This window comes from Lacerta agilis, chromosome 3 (assembly GCF_009819535.1).
Source record: "Lacerta agilis isolate rLacAgi1 chromosome 3, rLacAgi1.pri, whole genome shotgun sequence".
Classification (NCBI taxonomy): domain Eukaryota; kingdom Metazoa; phylum Chordata; class Lepidosauria; order Squamata; family Lacertidae; genus Lacerta; species Lacerta agilis.
This window is the reverse complement of record NC_046314.1, coordinates 24,449,131-24,472,686: the sequence shown is the minus strand read 5'-3', so window position 1 is coordinate 24,472,686 and position 23,556 is coordinate 24,449,131. Positions and strand designations below refer to the sequence as shown.

Sequence of the window (23,556 nt, the reverse complement as noted above, 5' to 3'; positions counted from 1 at the left end):
GAAATTTAAGAGAATATCTGGGTGATACTCAACCAAGTATGAGTACGATCAAGTATGACACATTTTGTTTGAAGGAGTGTCTCATTCCAGGTGGACTAGTTTTATCCATCAAGAGAGGGATAAAAAACAACTTTTATTATTAACAACCCTTATTATTATCCACCCAAAGGTAGAGTTGATACCTCTATTTAAAGCCTAACAAGTTGAAATAAAATTGTTACAGGTCAGGACATCTTTCAACACAACCACCTTCAAAGAAAAAACATCTCCAGTAGGGCGTATTAACTGTTAATGCTGAGAACAAGAGGTAGCTTCAGGTTTACACGCAACCCTTCCACCAGTCACTTGAACCTATCATGAAGTAATGCTTTGACAATCCTGTGCACTTCAACCCCTGTTCATAATGTACCAGTATCCAAACAGCAGCGACTGAATAATTCTGAATGCAGAATTTGCCAGATACGAGGCACGGGATGTCACTATAAGTTGCTCAAATCACCACGTGCCAAAAAATCCAATTGCTTTCCTGCAGATTCTTGATTTTGTGCCTAAAGATTTATTTTAAAAAGGGTAAGGTCAAGGCACAGCTATGTAATGGACTCTAGGGTTCTGCAGAACAGCAGCATTCCCAGTACACTCATTAAAAACTTGGGCAGATGACTGACTTCCCACAGCGCCACCATGAACCTTCACAGCGGATTTTAAGACTATGAATATTTGAGGCAGGTAATATTACAACCATCCAAGTAGGAAGACAACCCTTTACCCAATTTAATAACAGAGATGTCACAAAATGATCAGTTTTACAGACTGAGAGACTGCCCATGATATATTCTTTTGCAACATGGTTTTTATTCAAAGATGTATCTCGACGGTTCCCACTGAAGAAGTCTAAAAAAACACCAGCCAGCTGGTTTGGAAGAGTTTCTTTTGGCAGCGATTCTGGGAAAGATGACAAGTTCATGTTGCATGCATCTTTCCTTCTCCAATTCAGATACCCAGGATCTGAAATTCTTTGATCACCCAGTGCAGAGAGCAGGAGAAAACATAGCCAACTAACCCTATTAGAACTATTAGCAGAACCCAAGTTGAAGTTCAAAGTCCTCTCACATTCTTAATAGAACATTCCTGGAGAGGATATAGCAGAAGCAACACAAGAGGAGTAGAATGGCCAGTTTTGGATAGCTATTTGCTAAGTTTTGCTGTTACCTATCTAAATTCATGTCCAGTATAAGTAGAATGTTTCTTAAAGGCCTGTGAAAAGTGTGGTAGGGTCGCTACAGAGTTGAGAGTTTAGAAAGATCCTATATATAGGAAAGGGTGCCTAGAAATTTTAGAGATGCAAATCCTCCATATTGACAATCCACCATAAATCTTAGTGTCCAAAGTATTTCTGTCTTACTAAGCATATACCAGTGAATGGTGATGGTGTTGAGATAATTCAAAATCCAGTTTATTATGTGGGAGTCTAAAGACCTAAGAGACTGCTGATACTCACCAAAATTTTGCAGACACTAAACCCACAGGACAGTTCTTTGGATTGTTGCCTGCTAATTCTATGTGCCAGGAGAGGTTTGTTCTTGCCCTTTTTAAATAGTAATTCCCCCCACGCACACACAGCAACTTGCTTTCAATTCTAAGCTGCCTTTCAAAAGTAGTTTGTGATACAATACAGAGATCCGATGTTAAAATAGAAAGCAAAAGAAACTCATTGGTGTGTGTAAATTTTTGGATGAGCCTTTGGTAGCAGCCACTATTTCGTAATCTAGTGAACCGGGTTCGCGTCCTCGCTCCTCCACATGCAGCTGCTCAGTGACCTTGGGCTAGTCACACGTCTCTGAAGTCTCTCAGCCCCACCCACCTCACAGGGTGTCTGTTGTGGGGAAGGAAGGGAAAAGAGATTGTGAGCCGCTTTGAGACTCCTTAGGGTAGTGATAAAGGGGGATATCAAATCCAAACTCTTATTCTTCTACAAAAGAGTTTAGAATGTTGATATATCCCATTCTACTAGAATTACTTCAGAATTAAGCATATCTAGCCATAGATGAGATCTATGTAGCAAAACTGGCTTAAGTCAGTATCAAAGTTTATCAGCAACAATGTGATGCAGTGAATAAGGTAAGACAGCTCAACTCCACCCTAGGTACCCAGAGTTCTCCCTTTACGCAAGCCACCGAAGCTGAAATCTTGTTAGTGCTTCTGAACAATTCACTTACAGTTAAAATGCCAAAATGACTAAAAACCACTAAACATTTAAAACTACATTGACATCCTGCTGTATATCAGAAATACTGTTAGGCAGGTCTAAGGTCTACAAATCAAGACATGCTCAATGTCATCTCCTACAGAAACACTGGATCAGAAACTGTTCTGCTTCCTTTTTCTATCAGAAAAGTCAGGGATAAAGGGTCTTAAAGATTATGCCAGAACTCTTTTTCAGTTACCTACCTTGGGCAGTAGTAAGACTGTTGTGTGGGACATTAAACCTTCTACAACCAAACCCTAGCAGACTCCCATTCGCTCAAAATGTTTCCCCCCCTTTCTCTCAAAATGTTTTAATAAAAACACATTACTTTTATGATATATGAACAACTGAACTGTTTTATTCAATCATTTGTTGTACTTTACAGCTGAAATTCTGGAAACTCAAACACGACATCTTTGCCTGTGAGTTTCTTGTAGACACCAGAAAATGTTTCTACCTGCAAAGGGAAGGAACAGAAATCATAAAAGTGGTAAACAGAAAACTATAGTTTTCTACAGACACAATAGTTCTTGTACAAATATACACATCGAGTTTCAAAATGGTGCTGTACATGGCTTTACTTCTTAGAAAATGTTTATTCTTTGAATTTCTACCCCATTCTTCCTCCCAAAGGAGCCCATGAAGCCATACAAAAGACATGGCATTGCCATATGGAATTTTGGAGGTGAAGTCGCTCTTCCATACTGTACTGCGAAATGGAACTGTGTCACTCCAATTGTATAGAAGCACAACATTTTAAACTTATGAGAAAATCTGAACAATGCCTGTGTTGATAAATAAGTGGACCAGTATCACTCTGCCATTTGAGTTCCATCGTTCATTGTAAATGTCTCCATCTTGTGATGCCAGGTGCACACACCAACACTAATGTTTCTACTAACAATCAGGTAGTACAGATATGCCAACATGCCGGTTGTTAAAACTGCAAATTCTCATTCAGTAGAGGAGTGTACTACACAGTCAGCAAAGAGACGGCAAGGACAGCGCTGAACACCCAAGGAAAGCTGCACATTTCCCCAAGTTTTTGCTTCCTGTTTGTAGATACTGCTGGTGGAAAACCTGGCTCTTTCGAGCACCCCAAGGGGATTGGCTGTCAAACAGCTTGAACACAGATTAATCACAGCAGCCGGAATAGCAGTAATCTTTGCCGGTTTCAACTGTGCTTGCTTCGTGAAGTGCTGGGGTCCAACCCCCTGCAATGCAGGAATCCTGCCCACAAGCCATCCCTGGATGGGTTTGAACCCACCAACCTTCTGGTTAGCAGGCAGACACACTGACCCACTGTGCCAGAGAGATGCCCTTTCCTACCTTGTGTTCAACATTGTTCTGTTGCGCTTTGTCTAAGTGAACCTTTATGAGCCGGCTGCCGTCCAGTTTTACGCGAATTCTCTTGCCCACAATTTCGCTTGGAAAAACCAGATCTTCAAGAATGGCATCGTGCACTGCAGTGAGTGTGCGGCTAAACAGAAATAATGTGTACAATTAAAATGCTTTTACTAATGCCAACTTTCCCTTCATCTACACCACAGAGAATCATTAGAGAAGCAGAAAGACTGGATACTTGTATGGACTGGATACTAACACAGCAGGTAGCATGTAAATATCCACAAGATGAATTATTCTACCCTCACCCAATCACAGGGGTACAGCAGACAGATCTGGTGACTAAACCTTATGAAGTGCCAGTAATAAGGTAGTAAACAAAATCTAGCAGCATTTAAGTTTTAGGTATAAAATAAATAAATATGGAGCTACCTTAAACTGAGGCTAACCACTGCCCCACCTAGTCCAGTAGGCTGGGAATTTCTACACACAAAACGTCATCTACCACTGAGCTATGGGTCTACTAATGCCTGGCAAGGATCAGAGACCCACAACTGTCACAGATTAAAATAGTCTTCCCCCTTCAAGCTTTAAAATAGGCACCCATGCCAAACGGAAGGGAATGGATTAATGCAGTGTTTTTCAACCACTGTTCCGCGGCACACTAGTGTGCCGCGAGATGTTGCCTGGTGTGCCGTGGGAAAAATTGAAAAATTACTTTATATATAGTCAATATAGGCACAAAGTTAAATTTTTAAACATTTTTTTAACATTTTCTAATGGTGGTGTGCCTCGTGATTTTTTTTCATGAAACAAGTGTGCCTTTGCCCAAAAAAGGTTGAGAAACACTGGATTAATGCATGATTATTACACATACAATATAAATTTGAGATTACCTCCTGGGACGCTTTTGCTTGTTTTTTGTGCGGCTTTTTCTTGTTGGCTTCGGCAAAATTCTTCTCTGTTAAAAGACAATAGCATGCCATATATCAGCACATTTCTCTCATGTTTAGGAATGGAATTAACAAACCAGATTTAAGATAAAGAGTATTAGAGCTAACCAGATACCCATGGGAAGCTCACAAGCAGAGCTTGAACACAACCACCCACCCAGTGGTATTTAGAGGAATACTGCCACCAATACTGGTAGGAACAAATCCATGGAGGCCAATTCTAAAAACATACGACTATGACTCTTGTGATCTAGTTCCTGTGTGATGCTATGCTGCATATACACAGCTGGAAGTGGGAGTCAGTTCAAGACTTGTGTCCAAGTATGTACAAGGCTGCAGTCTTCTGATTCAATTTAGCACACCTTTCACAGACAAATAATTGTTCTACCGCCATTAACACTCCCCCCCCACACACCCAGCATTTTGTAGAAAGTTATGACAAGCTGCCACCTACCTGAGCAATGAACACCACATGCTTTCCACTGAATTTTTTCTCCAACTCACGAACTAGCCGCACTTGAATCTTCTGAAAAGATTTCAGCTGAGGGACTGGCACGAATATGATGATTGCTTTCCTACCGCCACCCACTTCAATTTCCTAAGCAAGAACAGAACTGGGAATGAACGTGGTTTAAGTTTTTAAATATCATCCAGCGTTTGCAGGATTACTTCCAGTCATGAAACACGGATCTTCTTTAGACCATTGGTCTATCTAGCTCAGTTATGATCTGCTCTTAACTAGCAGTGGGTCACAGCAGAGGTGCTTGCAGCTTGGTCATTCGGCTGGAGATACCACAGACTGAACCTTGGAGTTTCTGCATGCAAGGCATGGACTCGTACCACTACATTATGTCCCCTCTTGGCTAACCTACCAAAGGTGGATGTGAGGATAAAATGCGGAGGAAAACCATGTAAACCACACCTTGAGATTCTTAGTAGATAAAGATGGTATATAAAATAAATAAATAATAAAAATAAAAGGATCAATAATGAAATCTTTATTTTTTTTGGAAGAACTCTTTGGCTCTTAAGGAAGCAACCTAAGAAGCACTTCTAAGTATCACCCTTTTGCAGTAGACCTAAGGCCAGGCCAACAGAAACAAGCACCACCAAGTTTTATGGAGGAAAAGCACATTTATCAATTTCCGTATTAAATATATTAATATCTCTCACACACACACACGGAAAGCACACCTGAAAACCTCCAAGTGTTTTAAGCACTTGTCCAACAAGCTACAGTGGTACCTCGGGTCTCGGGTTACAAACACCTTGGGTGTTGTACAAGCTCTAATAAAAAGTTAGACCAACACCCACTTGGCCTATTAGCCGCCAATAGTGTCAAGTACTAGATAATTCAGAAGAAGCCACAGGATACATAAGTATCAAACCAGGTGCAGCCTATTCCAGAATTCTTTTAAGGTAGCCTTTACCACAACCCTACACATCTTTACTTTTATACAAGTAAGCAGGTATAGGATGGAAGCCCAATATACCTGTTTAAGAAAAATATAATTGTTCAGTTTCAGATATAATCTCCAGTGATTCTCAAAACTGGAACATAACTGATGACTGTGTGCATTTTCAGTATATATCACCGAAGGAAAAATAACAGTGTACTGTGATATATCCAATGGATGGAAAAAACAACACAGCTCACCGAACTTATGAGGGCCTGGCCATGACTTCATGAAATAGCCGTTATTTCAGATGCCTCATCTGAATGAGAGAAAGCCGGTAATAGCTTATACTGCACATGACCAGGCCTCTGTAAGGTATTTTTAAATTCCTAACTTTTGGGTGGTGTGTTGATTTTCCATACCTGTTTTCTGTGAACAGCACAGCTTCCCTAATTTCTGCAAACACAACTACTACGGTGCACATAACAACATTCCTGGTTCCATGAAATGAATGAATGAATGCAGCTCATCCTAAACACATCCAATTAGTTTGATCACTTGTGTCCTGCATGGTTTGTCTTCACAGCAACTGTAAATGCTGGGAAGTTATAGGAATATACAGGACGCCTCCCATACCAGCCTTTTCAGTCTGGAGGGGGAAAAGCTTCATGTCCAACATTGTGGAATGGGACTATACATCATTGCCCCTCACGGAGCTAAGCTCCCATACGCCACCTGGGCAGAGCCATGCGAGAGCCACCTCAATGGATGCCCATGTTGGACTCTTGAGACAACAACAATTTACACATCTGTCTGCTAAACACATTTCCAGGTGGAAAAACCCTGCAAAACCTAATACACACTATGCAATTATCACTTTAAATACTAACATGGTAGCCTATATACACCAAGCATCCTATTAAATGAGCCTGCACCATTGAGAAATACCGTTTTAAAAGCTACCTTTGCTGCTGTGATGTTCAATTCTCTCAGCTGAGCCTTTAAGTCAGAATTCATCTCCAACTCCAGGAGAGCCTTGAGGGAGGAAAATTAAAACAAAAGTTAACAAATATCTTCAACAAACCAATTCTAAAATAACTTGTAGTTGTTCTTGGCCATAAAAATGTTTTAAGGGGGAAATCACTGGATACCTATGTTTCTTTAACTTCTGTCAAAGTCATATTCAACAAGTTGATCTAGCAGGATCTTCAGCAACTACCTCAGTTACATTTCAAATACATATAGTTCAAATGTTCCCATAAACATTGGTCAACAGTAGAGGAGTTTGCAAACAGCTTACAAAGATATTCTGGTTGTAGCTGCTCCCACACCTCTTCCTTGTGTGGATCACAACTCTGCCTTTCCGCTACAAAAGTTTGAGCATATCCATTTGGCTGAATGATAATTAGCACAGCATCTATACTAAAATATAGGGCTATGACATCATATTGGAGCCTCAAGATTCCAACCCTCACATGTTCTGTAAGCAATACAGCCTATATTACCAGCTGAAAGGAGCACTTACCTGGGAAATGCCAGACTCAAATTCATCCGGCTTTTCGCCATTGGGCTTCACAATCTTTGCGCTGGAACTGAACATGGCCTTTCTGTATTTAAAATGAAACAATCAATATCTCAATGTACTGTTTAAAAGACTGATTTCCACCTATCACAATGACATCAAATTAGGGAAAGCCTTGATGGTGGTAGAAGCCAGTTCTAAAGGCTGGTTCAGTCATATTACTTAAGGAAAAAGAAGTGATAGATTTAGTCTTAGCACACATTAGAAAATGTTGTATGCACCCGTAGCAGAAGTACCACAAAGAGGAGTGTAGTGGTTAAAAGTATTTACTATGAGCGAAATAACATTCTTGTTTAAGTTTAGCCAATATCTTATTGGAGGTCTGTGGGGAGGACATAATCTTTGAACTGCAGCCCCCCACATCTACAATATGGAGTTATTAACAGTAGTGTATCTTACAAGGCCTTTTTCTCACTTACTAAGATATGAAGCAAATAAAATGCAAGATTAATATGATGCAGAACAGTCCACACAGGTGAGCATCAACATGCATTTTCCAGCTACCACAGAATCCTTACAAAGACACTCTAGAGAAGCACATGAGAACCCATCTTAAGTATCTTATTAAAGCTTTATCAAAGGGCCACAATCATAGAACCATGGAAGTGGAGAGTTGGAAGGGACCCAGTGGGTCCTCTAGTCCAACCCCCAGCAATGTGGGAATCTTAAATAATGCATCCATGACAGATGGCCATCCAACATCTGCTAGAAAACCTCCAAGGAAGGAGAGTCCTTCTGAGAGTCTTCCATTGTCAAACAGCTCTTACCGTCAGAAAGTTCTTCCTGATGCAAGCATGCTATCAGGAATGGCTAAGTGGCAAGGTAGAGCAACCATCTGACAATAGTTTTTTGGGGAAGGCAGCGCTACCATCTGAAACAGGTTTTGGGAACCTGCAGCCCAGCAGCTTCCAGAGACAAGGCCAATTCTGGGAGCCATAGTCCATTAACACTTAGGAAGACACAGGCTCCTTATCTTAAGTAGGATTCATGCAGGACCACGTCAGAACAACTTCCACAGATCTCCACACACACACACACACCCGACAAAAGTCTCCTTCCCCTGCAGTATTGGGGAGATATGACAACCGTGGGGCAAAAGCTTCCGGCTTTGCATCCCTCTTTTATTCGAGCAGAGCATACTGGGAGCTCACGGACCATGTGCTACCCTTGGAAGTTGCGGAGAGGGGGCGAAAGGGAGGTAGAAGTGGCCTCCGCGCCCCTCCCCCGGGAAAGCTAAAGCACGGAAGACAGTCCTGCCTAGTGCTTAAAGCTACTGATAAGACTCCATAGGGCATTCCCAAGCAGTGTGCTCGGTGCAACACTCTGCGAAAGCCAGGCGCACATGGAAGACCCGTGGAAACTCCAGCAGCCAAGATAAAGAGAATTGGGGGTCATTTTCCCCCTCCCTTCCACCGTCCCCTGCCCCATCCCCGAAATGCGTCTCCTTCGCCGTCCCAGGAAGCCATCGGGCATTAAGGGGCGGCGAATCGGACGCATCTCTGGACACTTAGGCCAGGCGCGAGGGCTTCCACCGCCTCGGAGCAATATCACCGGAGCCCCCGCGGGAAAAAGCCCCCACGCAGCCCAGCAGGCCCCGGCTGGCCGTGCCTACCTCTCTCAGCGCCGGCCTAAGGAAGAGGAAGAGTTCTCGCGAGAGCACCACAGATTCTCTGCCGGGAACGGCCGCAACACCGCCCACTTCTCGTCCCGGGGAGCTTGGGATTGAAAGGGTACTTCCGCCCTTCTGAAGCTTTCCGGCGGAAGGGAACTGCTGGCAGAGGATAAAGCACCGCTTTCACCAAACGGCAATACTGTACTGTATTATTGGAGAGCACTTTGGGGGAACTGGAAGTATGTGGTTGTGTCGGCTGTATTAATAAAAGTAAACCTTCCATGGCTTTCCTTCCTCCAAGTTGCAAATCCACCAAGGGAACAAATACGCACGCATTAATTGGCGTTTTAAAAAGAAAGCGCTCCAATGTTGTATAGTCGGAAGCTACCTGCTTGAATACGGTTTTGTTTTGTTTTTGCTCAGTAACAGGTAGAATTGAGCAATCTGTTTCAAAACACCGCTTTAGGCGCTTTGCAAATATAATTTATGATGCTTGGTGTACAAGCAAAAATAGAGGTACATAGGGTGTTTGGGGAGGGCTATTACCTCTGATCGTGCTCCTCCTGGGGTAGTTTGCCCACCATCATGCTGATGACTCAACATTTCTGAGTCCCCGAAGAGAGGCTTCTGCAGATGGACATACCCGGTAATTATAAACCTCAGGGACGGAACCTGAGGTATAGCCTGGGTGGGCTCATCTAGCAAGCACTCAAGTTTCTCCTGCAGTTTCCGCTCCCAGCTAGTCAGAGTGTGTTTGTTGCAGCCCTGAAGTGGCTCATTTCACTGGAAATGAAGAGCTGCAAAGCAAGTAGGAGAACATTGGGTTCGGGGCGATTATCATTTGGGAAAAGTGAAAGGAAGAAGGCATTAATTTATTCGCATGCATCACAACCCATGCTAGAAATAAGTCCCACTTTGTTCAAATGGACTTATATCCCAAGGTTAATATTCATTGTAAAGGGACTGCAGCCTCAAACTGGAGATTTAAAATTGATCACCATAAACCTCAATAACAGACAGGCTGAGGTAGGGTGTTTGGTGGGTCGGAAATGCAAGTTTCGTTGCAAAGAGAGCCTATGCTCATTCCAAATTTACAGTCAAGAGGCGGCCAGAAATAAGGACTTGAATGCATAGAGGGGGAGGGGGGACCACTTGTTATTTTCAATAGAAGGCAGCTCTTTCCCCTCCAGCTTCCGTCTCAGTGTATCTGAAGATAGTGTGCATGCACACGAAAGGTCATACAAGAACAAACTTAGTTGGTCTCTAAGGTGCTACTGGAAGGAATTTTTTATTTTATTTTGTTTCCCCTCCAGCATTTCCTAAATCGGTAGTAAGAAAGGCACCATTATGGTGAAAAGGGTAATGCATGGAAGGTCCTGGAATTATAGTCGACCTTTCAAAGACCCTGGTTGCATGTTCCCACCCTCTTTTTGTTTCACCAGTGGTTTTTCCCGATCTCTTCTAGGGAGGGTGGGAATCTCAGGAAGCGCCATTCGGTTTGTGTGCCTCCGCAGGGAGAGAAGTTCACGCCTATCCTGATCTGCGAGATAAGGCAGGTGAGCGGATGCATGGGCGGATAAGCCGAAAATGGTGGAGGGAGGCTTCAGTTCGAAGTGAAGCCACTGTGTTTGCAGCCCAGAGACTGCCATGGCTTTTAAATCTTGCCCCCCAAAGGTTTTCTACCACGTTACCGATTGCAGCCTTATTCTACTATCGCAGTGCAGTGGCGCTTACAAGTGGGTTAGGATTGGCGAATCATGCAGTCAGTCTTTGGGGCTCATATCCTTTTTTTCTAGCATGCTTTTGCTGTCCTTTGTGTGATGTCCCTTAAACTACGACTATAATATATTCTAGTTTACCCGGGAGTAAACTTCGACTACTTTCTGGGCAAACACGTGTAGAATTACTGTCCAGAGGCTCGTTGCTTTATCAATAAATCCAGGAACAAGAAAGTTTGGCTTTAAAGCGTTTGCAAAATAAAGCCATTAGCTGCTGTTGGTGAAAAAGAAAGTCTCCAGAGTCCAGTCCCATTTGGCTGTTAAATCTCTGAGTAAGGTGCACTGAATTAACACCGGTGCTTTTCATTTTCCCGCCTTTGGCTCCAGCGCATGCGCACTCTTAAGGCTTCTTTTTTTTAATTTCCTTCCCACCCCCCGCTTTTTGCAAGGAGGTTGAGGAGAGAAGGCGGAAACCGCGGTGGTGGCAACGCGCCTGAGCGCAACACTGTTTACTGTAGTTTCCTCCGCGTCGTCACTTCCTCGGTTGGACCCTAAGGGGAGAAAAGACTCGAAAAACACCACTCTTCCGGTCGGTTCGCGTTTTAAATAGCTGCCATATGAGGGGCGGGGGAGGTTACTTGCTGCGTCTTCCCTCCCCCCCTCTTCCGTTTGTGATCCGGAAGTGTCGGCTGCCGCTGTTGTTGTTTTCAGCCTGACCTCAAACTCCAGCGTGGCTAGTTATGCGCCTGCGCGGCTGCCCGAGAGCGGAAGAGCAGGAGAACAGCGAAGACGGACAGAGAGGGCGGTGGGTGGGGAGTTGGGAGGTCAGGAGAGGCGAAGTCGGCAGTTATTATGCTGCGCCGGATCCTGGCCTTACTCGCTCATCCTTGTTTTCTCCCCAGCAGCGGCCCCGGAACTGTCAGGAGCGGCAACATGTTCTACGCGGTTCGGAAGGGCAGGAGGACCGGCGTGTATCGCACCTGGTAAGCGAAGAGTGGCCAAGCTGCCCCCTCCCTGGGGCTAAAAGGCTTCGTATTCCTCCCAGTCTGGAAGGGACCCCAAGAGTCATATACTCCACCCCCCCCCCCCACAATGCAGGAATTTCCTATATATATATATATTATATCATATATCATATATATATATGTGTGTGTGGAAAGTTTTTCCTTGATTTACAAGAGTATGTACATTGTCTCTCAGTTTTTTTCCAGTTACATTTGTTATTATTAATGAATTAATTTATATATCGTCCTATACCTATATCTGTGTTGTATACTTGCCCAACGCAGGGCTCGACCCCACAACCCTGAGATTAAAAGAGTCTTGTTCTCTACCCACCGATCTTGTACAAAGAGCCCAAGGCAGCAAGCATTATCTCTCCCCCTCTCTTCCCCCCCCCCCCCGTTTTTATAATAAAGAACCCATTCTCCTAGCAACCACCGTCAGGGTGGTACTGAGATCAGGTGTCAGGCTCTGGGCGAGCTTCATAGCTGTGTGCAGATTTTTAACCCAAATCTTCCTCAAACTAGTTCAATGCTCTTAGTTATGTGGGGCTTTGCATTTAAGTTACTTTAAAAACAAAAAAAAAATGTTAGATTTATGTAATTGTTTCCAGGCCCCCAAAGTGGCTTGCATAGCTTACCCCGACCTTTCTCCTTTGAAGGGCTAAACCTATAGTGGATTCTTGAGGTTGAGAGACTTTCCTACCAATAACTGTGAGGATTGCCCTTCAGCTGATATAGGGGAAACCTTTGTGTCCCCAGATTTGCTCAAATGAAGAGTAGGTGGCATTGGAGATGATATTGTGTTTCTTTTTAAAAATAATAATAATAGCTTTATATTTTTATAGGGAGGAATGTAAAGAACAAGTTGACAAATATAAATATGCTAGCTTCAAGAAGTTTTCAACAGAGGAAGATGCTTGGGACTTCGTAAATGATGGATCAACAGGTACATTTTGTCATTCAACTGGTAAGCACTCTGTAAAGCAGGTGTCCCCAGGCTTACCAGACCTTGGGCTGCTTCCTCCAGTGCCGATCGCGTGGCTGGCCAGAGTGCGGGAGAGCGCACGGGCCTCCACAGACCCAGAAAAGCGCCGGGAATGACGCTTGCGCATGCACACAAGCTATTTCCATCAAAAGTGGGCAGCCGTGCTGCGCCGGTAAGAGCGGGCAGCGGGGGTCGCTGGGGGCTGGATAAATGTGCCCCTCGGGCCGCATCCAGCCCTCGGGCCTTAGTCTGGGGATCCCTGCTGTAAAGGGTGGTGCTTGGCAGAAAATTTTTAGAGTAGCCTTCTGGTAATTAGTGTGGGTGTGCTTCCCACAGAAAGCTTGATATGCTTATCACTGGTCAGCTGTATTTCCAGATGGCACAGGCTGAGTTCTCAGTTCTGGGATGTTTTTTTTATGTCAGATAATTGCTCCACCAAAGTTTTAGGATCTGGCTTGGTTTTAAGTAAAAATGGTGGATTTGCATTAATAGCAGTGAGAAGTTACAGCTGAAGGAAGGGAAAGTCTAGACCTCTTGCATATCTCATTTGCAGTAGATCAGAGGTGGGGAGAATATGGCTTTCCAGATGTTGGACTACAACTCAAACCATCCCTGCCTATTGGTCATGCTGTCTGGGGCTGATGCAAGTTTGAGTCCATCAACATCTGAAAGGCAACAGATAAGGGGCCTGAAAGACCTTGTAACTAAAATAATTCCTTTGCTTTATGACAGTGTTCAAGATTTTTAGATATGGTACTGCTTGACTAACTATTGAAGATTGTTATATTCCCGTGGGCTACTTTAGAAAGCTGGGAAATGAAGACTACATTCCGTTGCTTACTTCCTTGGGAATGGTTCTGCTGAACGCAGTGGGACTTATTTTTGAGGAAACATGTAAGATCAAATTGCAGTTTCGATAAGCCTACAGTTGCATTGGAGCTTGGACCACGTGACTTTTGTATGCAGATCATCTAGCACAGGAAGAACTTGTACTGGCAATTGCTTTGTCACATAATACAATGTGTTCCCTTTAAACTAGGCACACTGGCAGGGAATGCAGCACATGCAGATGCATCACCACCTAATGACCCAGCGGTTGTTACAGAAGGTGCTCCTCATAATTGTCTTTGTGTTTGTGGTGCTGTAGTAGATGTATAATGCGCCAGGCTGCACACCCCCTGTGCTTTCATTCTGGAGCTTTTCTAATGTGCTTTGCATTACTGAACTGCAACCTGGCTGTCTCTCATTCTTGCTCAGTGTGGTATTTGCCAGAAGAGAGATTCAGGGTTTCAGTGCCACCGCTGCGTTTGCTCTCGCCCAGGATACTGGTTTAGTGCTTCCACATATTTCTGTTGGTGGCTGAATGTCATGGACCTGAGTGCTTGGAGAAGGGGCATAGAAAGAGTTGGGAGTATAAAAATAAGCAAGCGCTTCGATAGGTCAGGACAAATTACAGATTCATGAAAATATTCCCCAGGTTTCGTTGTAGGTTTTGTATACAAAACTTACTTGATTATGGCGATTTGTTAGAACTGTTAGTCGTTTGGTACTCAAAAGGGTCTCCTAGCAACTTAACACAAGATACATGTGTATCTTAACGCAAGATAGATTCCAAACAATGGAAGAGTTACATTAAATGTATCACTTGGTTGAGAATCCAGAGTAACAAGTGAGCACAAATAGAAGCTGGCACACTGTTCAAGAGTTCTCAGTTGTTGCCTATCTGTACAGTAGGCAATACAGATCTACATAAGCCACTCACAACTGTAACATGTACCTAATATGTGGAAAAACTACCGTGTCCTAATTGTATGGTAGTAGATACAGCTAAGTAGTCCTAGAAATTGCCAGTGGATTTCCATGAGCTCATCTTTTGTGTGGATTTGTGCTGCTCTCCATTTAATCGCTGAAAGCATACTTCTACAAGTTAGCGCTGCTCACTCTTTAGTCTTGTAGTATATCCCTTATTGTCTCTCTCTGTGTGTGGCTATGCATTTTTCTGCAGTCCTGCTCACAGTTAATTCATGAGTTAATTTCTAATTACTTTAGAGGGACTTCATTTATGTGATTGTGGGTGTATAAGGTTCTTGAACATGAATATTATACTTTCAATGTGTTGGTTTTCTTGCATTTCGTTTCTTCTAAGCTTATGAAAGGCCAAGAAATAATCGGTTCAGGGTAAGACGACAACATCGTCGTCAGATTATAGTTTCATACAAGAGACCATATGAACAGCCCTCAGAAAACCAACGTGAGAGAAAGCGTGTAAAATACACTGAGGTACCTTACACACCTCCAGAACGCAAAGATGAATTCTCATATACGGGTAAGTGCCTTTATTGCAGCAGGTGACTAAACAATGTTGTCTCCTTTACAATTTTTAAATAGAGCTTTTCAGCTGTTGTTATTTATTAATTTGTACACCACCCTTTATCCAGTTCACAACATAAAAAATATAAGATAACAAACCACAAAATACCTAAGAAAAACAAGAACAAAAAGAAAACCAATAGCCCCCCCCCCATTGGAAGTTCTTTGCATATATATTTAATATGCAAAAGAGCTTTGCAGTCTTCTTACTCTTGGAAATGCACAAGTCACTCCTATTGAAATTGACTTAGCTGCTGCCTAGTGGGTTATGACACAATCCAAACCCTCTTTGTCACATGACTGCATTGGTCCCAATTACTGGTGCAGTGATTTGCTTCCCCACCCCCACCCCTCACCTTCCACTCACACTGTTGTGTGAAGCAAGTTTGTGGATTCGGCAGTGGCCCCAGCACTAAACCAGAGTAGTCCAGGTTTTGAACTGCACCATTAGTGGCTGTACAGAGTTTGGAATCCAGGTCTTAACACATTGACCGATAACAATTTTTACACTTGAGAGCTTTTCCAGTACAGTCGAACCTCCGTTTACGTAACCCTCTGGTTATGTAAACTTCGGCATGTGCGCACAGCAAACCCAGAAGTATTTTACCGGGTTTCGCTGCGCACACATGTGCTGAAGTGGTCCTCAGGTTGCGGAAACCTCAGGATTTGACTGGACCTCCGGAACGGATCCCATCCGCAACCGGAGGTACCACTGTACTGAATTAGGGATATATGAATGCCTCTGTTTAAAGAAGAGAGAGCTACTTCACAGTTCAAAGTAATATACCAGACATTCTGTGTGGAGCTCTTAAATAGTTCACATAGGATTTTATATTTGATTATATCCCATTTATCCTCTCCTTAAGCTACTGCAGATTTCTGCACTATGTATAATATGTCACAAACTTGTGTAATAGGTTCTAGTAGATGATGACCCTTAGTATAATAAAGCTTTTTATATCTCCTGGTAAATAGATGAAATAACCCTTTGATGGAGTCAAAGACCCATGGGAGACAAATGTTTTAAAACTTGTGTTTTTTATCTTTCGTTTTATTCTGTGAACCTCTCTGAGATCTTGTGATGAAGGGCAGTATATATCAAAAAAATAACAATAATGTTAATGTGACATACAGCTTTTTTGGTAGTTCACTATCTTTTTCTGAATACAATAGTTCAAAACAAAGTGGCTCAGTTGTGCGATGTCCCTTGAAAGTCAGTCTGCATTGGGAGCAGCACATGGCTTGTTCGTATGGTTTTTTTTTACCCATTGTTCTAAAATATGTCCTATGTGTATTTTGTGGGAACCTCAATAAGACTTTAATTTGGCAGTAGTATGTTGGGTTGTCCTGATCACCTTTCTTAAATATCAGAACTAAAATACCTGAGGTCCATCCAGCTGGCAATATTCCTGCTGAATTATTTGCCCCATTTGCATTTTTTAGGAGATTATGCAGTTGTTTATACTGATGGGTGTTGCTCAAGTAACGGGCGCCGTAAGCACGTGCTGGAACTGGTGTCTATTGGGGACCCGATCATCCTTTGTAAGTAAGAAATGAATGGTCCAATAACTTGATATAAAATCCATTCTAATAACTTTTTTTTTGCAGTGATCCCTATTGTTGTTTTTCATCTGGACGCGGTATTTTCCCGTCCTTCCACTAATATTATTTTCAGAAGAAAACTTTGGCTAGAGGGTGGACTTCTCTTGATCCAATTTTCTGTCTCTTATGAAGAGTTGTAGGTTCCTGGCCCCATCCATTTGGCCAGGTGAATCCAGTCCAAGCATAGTTTCATTGGTTGCAGACTAGGCTGTAAGAAGAAGAAAAATGTGTGCATGGCATCTGTCCACTGCTTTCCTAAGCAACAAAGAGGAGCCTGAGTCAGCCTCACAGTGCCGTCTCTACAGTATATCCCTTTTCTTCAGTCTTGAAGGAGTTCATGCTTCTTCAGATAGATAAAGTGGCTGCCTCCTTGCCCACCTAAGCAAATGTCCAGAAACCAGACTGGTAAGAAGTCACATTATGGAGGCTAGCGCAGTGCTGTCCAAAATAACTGCTGAGATGTCCCTGGCAGAAGCAATTAATGCCAGGAGCATCTGTCAGAATTTGCTTCCAAAGCCCTCAGTATGTGTCTTCCTATTCAGCTGAAGATCTTCAGGGCTTGTGATATGTAGAGGGAAAGTATGGCTTCTGTGGTTTGTCCAGGTGGAGCAATTTGTTTTCCACCAATCCTGTCCTTTCCTTGGTCACATTTGAAGGAAATGGCTTGTTTGACGAATGTGTGGACCAAAGGAAAGTAGTGACTGCTTAATAACAACAACAACAACAACAACAACAACAACAACAACAACAACAATAATAATAATAATAATTAATAACATGGTCATCTTCCCAGGGGCTTTCTCTAAATCATTCAGAACCTATTCATCACATATTGCACTGGCAGCCTTGAAAGCATGAGAAGCCATTCAAACCTTCCAGTTGCTCTTGGGGGAAATGTGAGACCTGGTAGTGGCCTACTTGGCTCCCTACTTTCCTCCCAAAGTGGAGCAATAAGAGGTCTGCCTGACTGAATAACATAAAACGTAACACTTTAAAATAGCAAGGATTGGATTTCCATTCCCAGGAGGTGCTTCTGTCCCAAGTTTCGGCCTTTCTACTTCATCCCTCAGTGCCATAGTTCCTCAGCCCATCTCACTCAACAGGGCTTCCTACCCTTGGTGGGTTTTTGGCAGGGGCTGTTGGGTACAGAAGGGCCATAGCCTTCCTCAGGCATTTCTTTTAACCAATATGAGCAATTCAGGTGGAAACAAACATGGTGTAGCACTAAATTTGAAAATCTGTGGTTTGAAGGAAGAATAACATTGGTTATTGTAATTGGTTTTCCTATTCCTATAAACATGCAGGCTTATCTTTCAGGTCACAGGGTGTATTTTGATCCCTATATTAGCCTTGAAGTGCTTCATGCATGAGAAAAAATTACTTGAATGTTATATGTATTTTGTACTCCTACAGAAATAGTAGTGAAAGACTTCCTGGGCGGCAGACTAATCAAAGGGCTGAAATACATGTAAGTTAAATGGAACACAGAATTGGCACGATTGAGTGCTTGAGCCTTTTAGTTTTAATGGAAAATGCACTTCTGTTTTCAAGGGGGGAACTGCATGGATCTCTAGAGTGTTGTTTGGAGAAATTGAAACAACAATTTAAAAAGTTATCTCATAAATCCTAACAAGACATCCATAATTGATAGGCCAGTGACGCAGAATAATTATGTAGCTATTATGAAAATTCATAAAACCTAGTTAAGTAATTGGCCAAGGCTCCCCCCCTTGTCTTTAGCATAATTTACATCAACTGCTGGACGAACAGTGCTAGAATTGGGTTACACTGCTTTTTGTGTTACAATTTTGAAAACTTGGCATCAGTATTGATGGTTCAACTTCCTTTCTGCTGAATGTGTATTCTGAATGTTTTCTGTAGGCAGCTTGCAAAGCAACTAGAGCAAGCCAAGAGTCAAAATATCAATAAACTGGCAATCTATACTGACAGCAAGTTCACCATCGAAGGTAAGCAATTGTGTATTGGGAATAAATAATAGGCAAGAAGCATGTGAAATGGCCTTCTGAAAGGATAATAAGTTTGTGCAGGGCATGGGACTTGGTATTTGATTATTTACCAGATGCTTCCAGCACCTTTCTGGGAGACCAGAGTTCTAGTCCCACTTGGCCATGAAGCTCACAGAGTGACCTTGGGCCAGTCACATTCTCTTGGTCTAACCTAATCTCACAGCATTGTGTGGATAAAATGGAGAGTGAGGGGAGAATTATGTGTACAATTTTGAGCTCTTTGGAGAAAAGGTGGGCTAGAAATAAATAACTTTCCAATATCAAGACCTAGGAATTTAGCATGTAATATATAATGAATGCTTGCTTTTGATGTTTAAGCAGATCATAGTGGACACATGTGGCGCTGTGGGTCTAAACCACAGAGCCTAGGGCTTGCCGATCAGAAAGGTCGGGGTGAGCTCCCATTGTTCAGTCCCTGCTCCTGCCAACCTAGCAGTTTGAAAGCATGTCAAGTGCAAGTAGATAAATAGGTACCACTGGCAGAGTTCTGTGCTGTCGCTATTAACTGGCTCCTGATCCTTCTTTCGATTTAAGTATTATAATAATCTGAATTACTGATTCTTTTAATTAATTTTAAAATTAAATTTATTTTTTTTAAAGCAATAATTATTAATTTTAATGTACTTTAATTTTAAGGCGGCCAACCCCTTTTAGATCAAATCTCAGATCAATTTTAATTGCATTTATTATTGATTCTGTATGTGTCTTTTGTGTGTTGTGTGCGCGCTGGTCGTCAACCATGATAAAGAACTACTAGGTACCGCTCTGGCGGGAAGGTAAATGGTGTTTCTGTGTGCTGCTCTGGTTCGCCAGAAGCGGCTTAGTCATGCTAGCCACATGACCCGGAAGCTGTCTGCGGACAAACACCGGCTCCCTTGGCCAGTAAAATGAGATGAGCGCCACAACCCCAGAGTCGTCCATGATTGGACCTAACAGTCAGGGGTACTTTACCTTTAGTGGTAAGCAGGCATGTGAATGAGTGTTGGGTGTTTTTCCTATTAAAAGCTAGTGGCTTGGGAAGGGTTTACATTGAAAGCTAACAAATGCTGCTCTCCGGAGAATACTTAATCAATAATAGAATTGTGGGCAAGGGAGGCTGTTCTCCATCATATACTGTTTCTTTTCCAGCCAACCCCCAGTCTCAAGATTTACCAGTCAACGATGCCTTTCTGGATTTATCCTCTTTCAACTTGGATGCATTTGTTCCCAAGCTAGGGACTGGCATTTCCTATGTTTAAAACCCATATTGGCAGGGATCCAACAAACCTGATAAATAAATACCCATATATGCCCAGAAGGTGACTTCCTTCTCAAAAGCAAAGGTTAGAGGTTGGTTGTTAACTGTAGAATCCGCATCTGGTTTTAACTTTTGTATTTCGAGAGAGACCTGGACATCTGCAGATGTTACCCGCTATCTACTCTTGAAGTGGGTCTCTGTCCACAAATGTCCCCTTCAAGATCTGGACTTCAGCTTCTCCTTATGGCAGGCAAGACCAGCTATAAGCTGACCGGTGCTTAAAATGGTAGGCCCAAAGTCAAAATGAATATGCATGACTTATAATGGGCTGCATATTTATTACAGCAAACATTCAGTGCCTGCCTAGACCCAGCTTGGATTCACCACCATGTGCACTTCTTTGAACAGCACAACTGGATGGCATTTTGCAGATGTGCGGTAGAATCCGAGGACAATTTCAGCAGTCCTTAAAAAAAGTCACGATTCAACAGATTCATCTTGTTCTTACATAGGTATGACAAGCTGGGTTAAAAACTGGAAGAAGAATGATTGGAAAACATACAAAGGAGCAGATGTAACAAACAGAGAGGACTTTGAAAGGCTTGATAAGCTTTCGGAAGGCATGGATATCCAGTGGGTAAGTTATGTGGTCTGAAAAGGCAGACTTCTTCATAAATAGCAAGTGCATACTATTAAAAATGAATGTTAACAAAACAATGCAAGTAATTCCGTTTAATGGAGATGTGCAAGTGTTTGGTTACCAGTCCAGCGGAAGGCCTGTGTTTTGTTATGTTTTGAATCAGAAAACAGCATTTTATTCTGAGCCTTGTATTTTTCTTCACCAGTTTTTTTGGGGGCGAATTGAAATACAATCTTGCTTTCTAGCTCTTTGCGGGTTTGGGGCTGGGAAAAAATGTCTTACCAACACGCTGCCTTAACAGTAGCAAACCATTTTGCGTGTCTGTTCCCTAGCTTTTGATAAAAACAAGAATTGAGTATTGGCATTTTTTAAGAGTCATTTTTGGCACTTTGAACTGAAAGCTGTCTCGTGAGATGTGGAGGGTGGGGAGATAGTCATAAAATGAAGGTGGTTGTACAGTTGTAGTAACTGGTTCAATTTACCGTTAACAGAAACACGTTCCAGGTCATTCTGGCTTTTCTGGAAATGAAGCAGCTGATCGACTAGCAAAAAAAGGAGCTGGAAAGTCCTTGTCCTAGAATGTGTTAGAAATATCCATTGACTTTGGGGGAAGAGTAACAACATTTCTGACTAACAGGATGCAATTGTCATGGATAAATGTGAGTTTTACTGACACTCCATCCAGTTTATTGATATTGAGAAGCCTCAGGTTTTGATACTTAGGAGTATTCTAAAAACGGCTAGAGATATTTGAACAAAATGCTTGTTTGATGCATTCTGGTTATGAAGAGTTACGACACCACAGAATTTTACGTAAGGCGTTGCCAGAGCATGTCGTTTGTTTCACAGTTGTACATTCAAGAGTTGTGTTTTATATATAAAAAATTAATAAAAGTTTTTGTTTTTTCATCTTGGCTTCTCAACTGCGACAGATAATAACAATAAACGCCAAAATCATAGATTACAACAGCATGTGCCAAATACACATTACCGGTAGTAGCAACCTCAGGACAGTATACTCAAATCAGCCAAAAAAACTGTTCCAATTCATACTTTAATCCACATGCGGGGAGCCTGTTATTAACCAAGTTATTGGTGGATGGGGCCAGAAGTAAAAATAGGAAGAGCAGCAAATGCACCTTTCTGACTTTTTACAATAGGTACAGTTTCTACACAGAGTCCACCAGGCAACCCAGAGGCATTATTGGAGTTCAGAGATACACTCCAGTCACAGAAACACTGGAGGAGGGTAAAGTAGGGCTGGTGAGAGTCCCAAGGGCCTGATAAGAAAGGCCTGGGGGTCACATTTTGACTTATGCCAACAGAGGATGACGTGATCCTCTCCCCCCCCCCATTCCCTGTGGCCATGGACAATTCAAAGTGTTGGTGCTGACCTTTAAAGCCCTAAACTGCCTCGGTCCAGATATACCTGAAGGAGCGTCTCCACTCCAATCGTTCTGCCCAGACACTGAGGTCCAGTGCTGAGGGCCTTCTGGCGGTTCCCTCGCTACGAGAAGTCAAGTTACAGGGAACCAGGCAGAGGGCCTTCTCGGTAGTGGCACCTGCCCTGTGGAACGCCCTCCCACCAGATGTCAAAGAGAAAACCAACTACCAGACTTTTAGGAGACATCTGAAAGCAGCCCTGTTTAGGGAAGCTTTTAATGTTTAATAGATTATTGTATTTTAACAATATGTTGGAAGCCGCCCAGAGTGGCTGGGGAAACCCAGCCAGATAGGCGGGGTATAAATAAATGATTATTATTTATTTATTTATTTATTTATTTATTTATTTATTTATTTATTTATTTGCTCATGGGTTACTACCCGGCACAAACTGGAAGGTGGCATTAGGGATGGTAAATAAATATCCTTCTAGAGTTAGCAGACTGCTGCTGGTTTAAAAGCCCCCCCCCCCCGAAATTCAAGGGCACCAACTGGATCCCAACAACTGTGTTGTGGCCATTGCTTATTTAGCTGTGTGCCTCTCCAAATGGATCGACAATAATAGTGCAGAGAAATGCATTCCAAGTCTTGGATTTTTTCCCCCCTGCCCAGACGCCCTGCAATTCGACTTTGACAGTTTTCATGGTTCTCTGAGATTATTAATGACCTCTCATGACCAATCCTCTCTTCATATTCCCCTTCATCCATCAGAGAGCATGGTGCTGTTGATCTGTCTCTCCTTGAACTGGCAAGGCAGAAGTCATTTGCCAATCTCCCTGGGAGGTGATGGCTCGGAATACACAGCAGATGTTTTATTCCACGACTCTTCTCCCTCCTAGAGCTTCTCCCCGTCTGCTGAGGTTATTGCTTATTTTACCAGGAGGAGGAGATGTTGTATTGTCATCAAGAAACCTGGAACCACGAGAAACACTTATGATTCGTGGACGACTTCGGTGGTCTAATTTCTGCATATTTACAAGGTTATTTTATTTGGGCGATGCAAAACAAACAACCCACAAAGTTTGTTCCCCCCCCATTCCTGATACACTTTAATTTCTTTTTCTTTTCGTTGAAATAATTAGACAACACTACCATAAAAATGCAGCATAGAAATTGCAAACATCAATAATAAATACTGGCTGATAAAAAATAAACTGACATTGCAAACGTCTATTTGTTTTTAGATGTCTAGAAGAGGCCGGGAATGATTTGTGTCAACCAAACCTCTACTGGCAGAAGGGGATGTGTAGCCAGTTTTAGTCACCAGCTTCTGTGTTCCAGCTATTGTCACACAGGCTTAAGGGGCGTGGTATTGTATTTTGACTTGCCCCATTGAATGTAATGCAGTCAAGGCAGGAATGCAGCTCAACCCAAGCTCTTAAAAAGCACGCACTTCC

The 23,556-nt window shown here is 42.6% G+C and overlaps 2 protein-coding genes and 1 non-coding gene across 3 annotated transcripts; 1 reads left to right on the top strand and 2 right to left on the bottom strand.

Moving 5' to 3' along the window:
* Positions 1 to 2,581: 2,581 nt before the first annotated feature.
* Positions 2,582 to 9,240, bottom strand: RPS7 (ribosomal protein S7). Its single transcript, XM_033143046.1, has 7 exons — positions 9,134 to 9,240; positions 7,465 to 7,546; positions 6,903 to 6,974; positions 4,997 to 5,140; positions 4,486 to 4,550; positions 3,575 to 3,725; positions 2,582 to 2,702 (listed from the first exon to the last, which is right to left on the bottom strand). Exons 2-7 carry the CDS (start codon positions 7,537 to 7,539, stop codon positions 2,625 to 2,627), a joined length of 585 nt encoding a protein of 194 aa, XP_032998937.1. The 5' UTR covers positions 7,540 to 7,546; positions 9,134 to 9,240; the 3' UTR covers positions 2,582 to 2,624.
* On the bottom strand, positions 6,496 to 6,720 carry LOC117044837. The gene has a single exon (XR_004426364.1). It is a non-coding gene; the product is annotated as a small nucleolar RNA SNORA73 family (small nucleolar RNA).
* Positions 9,241 to 11,607: 2,367 nt separating the features above from the next.
* RNASEH1 (ribonuclease H1) lies at positions 11,608 to 21,622 on the top strand. The gene is given in 10 exon segments (XM_033143047.1): positions 11,608 to 11,834; positions 12,701 to 12,822; positions 13,880 to 13,948; positions 14,987 to 15,166; positions 16,654 to 16,707; positions 16,710 to 16,752; positions 18,226 to 18,280; positions 18,698 to 18,779; positions 20,589 to 20,713; positions 21,208 to 21,622. Coding segments are annotated over 10 exon segments (948 nt in total). The 5' UTR covers positions 11,608 to 11,703; the 3' UTR covers positions 21,295 to 21,622.
* Positions 21,623 to 23,556: the final 1,934 nt, after the last annotated feature.

Bases quoted from the DNA above. Each gene is read 5' to 3' on its own strand.
- RPS7 (XM_033143046.1), bottom strand. From the start codon at position 7,539: ATGTTCAGTTCCAGCGCAAAGATTGTGAAGCCCAATGGCGAAAAGCCG. The intron at 5,141-6,902 runs GTAGCTTTTAAA...GTTCTTGCTTAG, and splicing joins TGAACATCACAGCAGCAAAG to GAAATTGAAGTGGGTGGCGG. The intron at 2,703-3,574 runs GTAGGAAAGGGC...TTCCCTTTGCAG, and splicing joins AGAACAATGTTGAACACAAG to GTAGAAACATTTTCTGGTGT.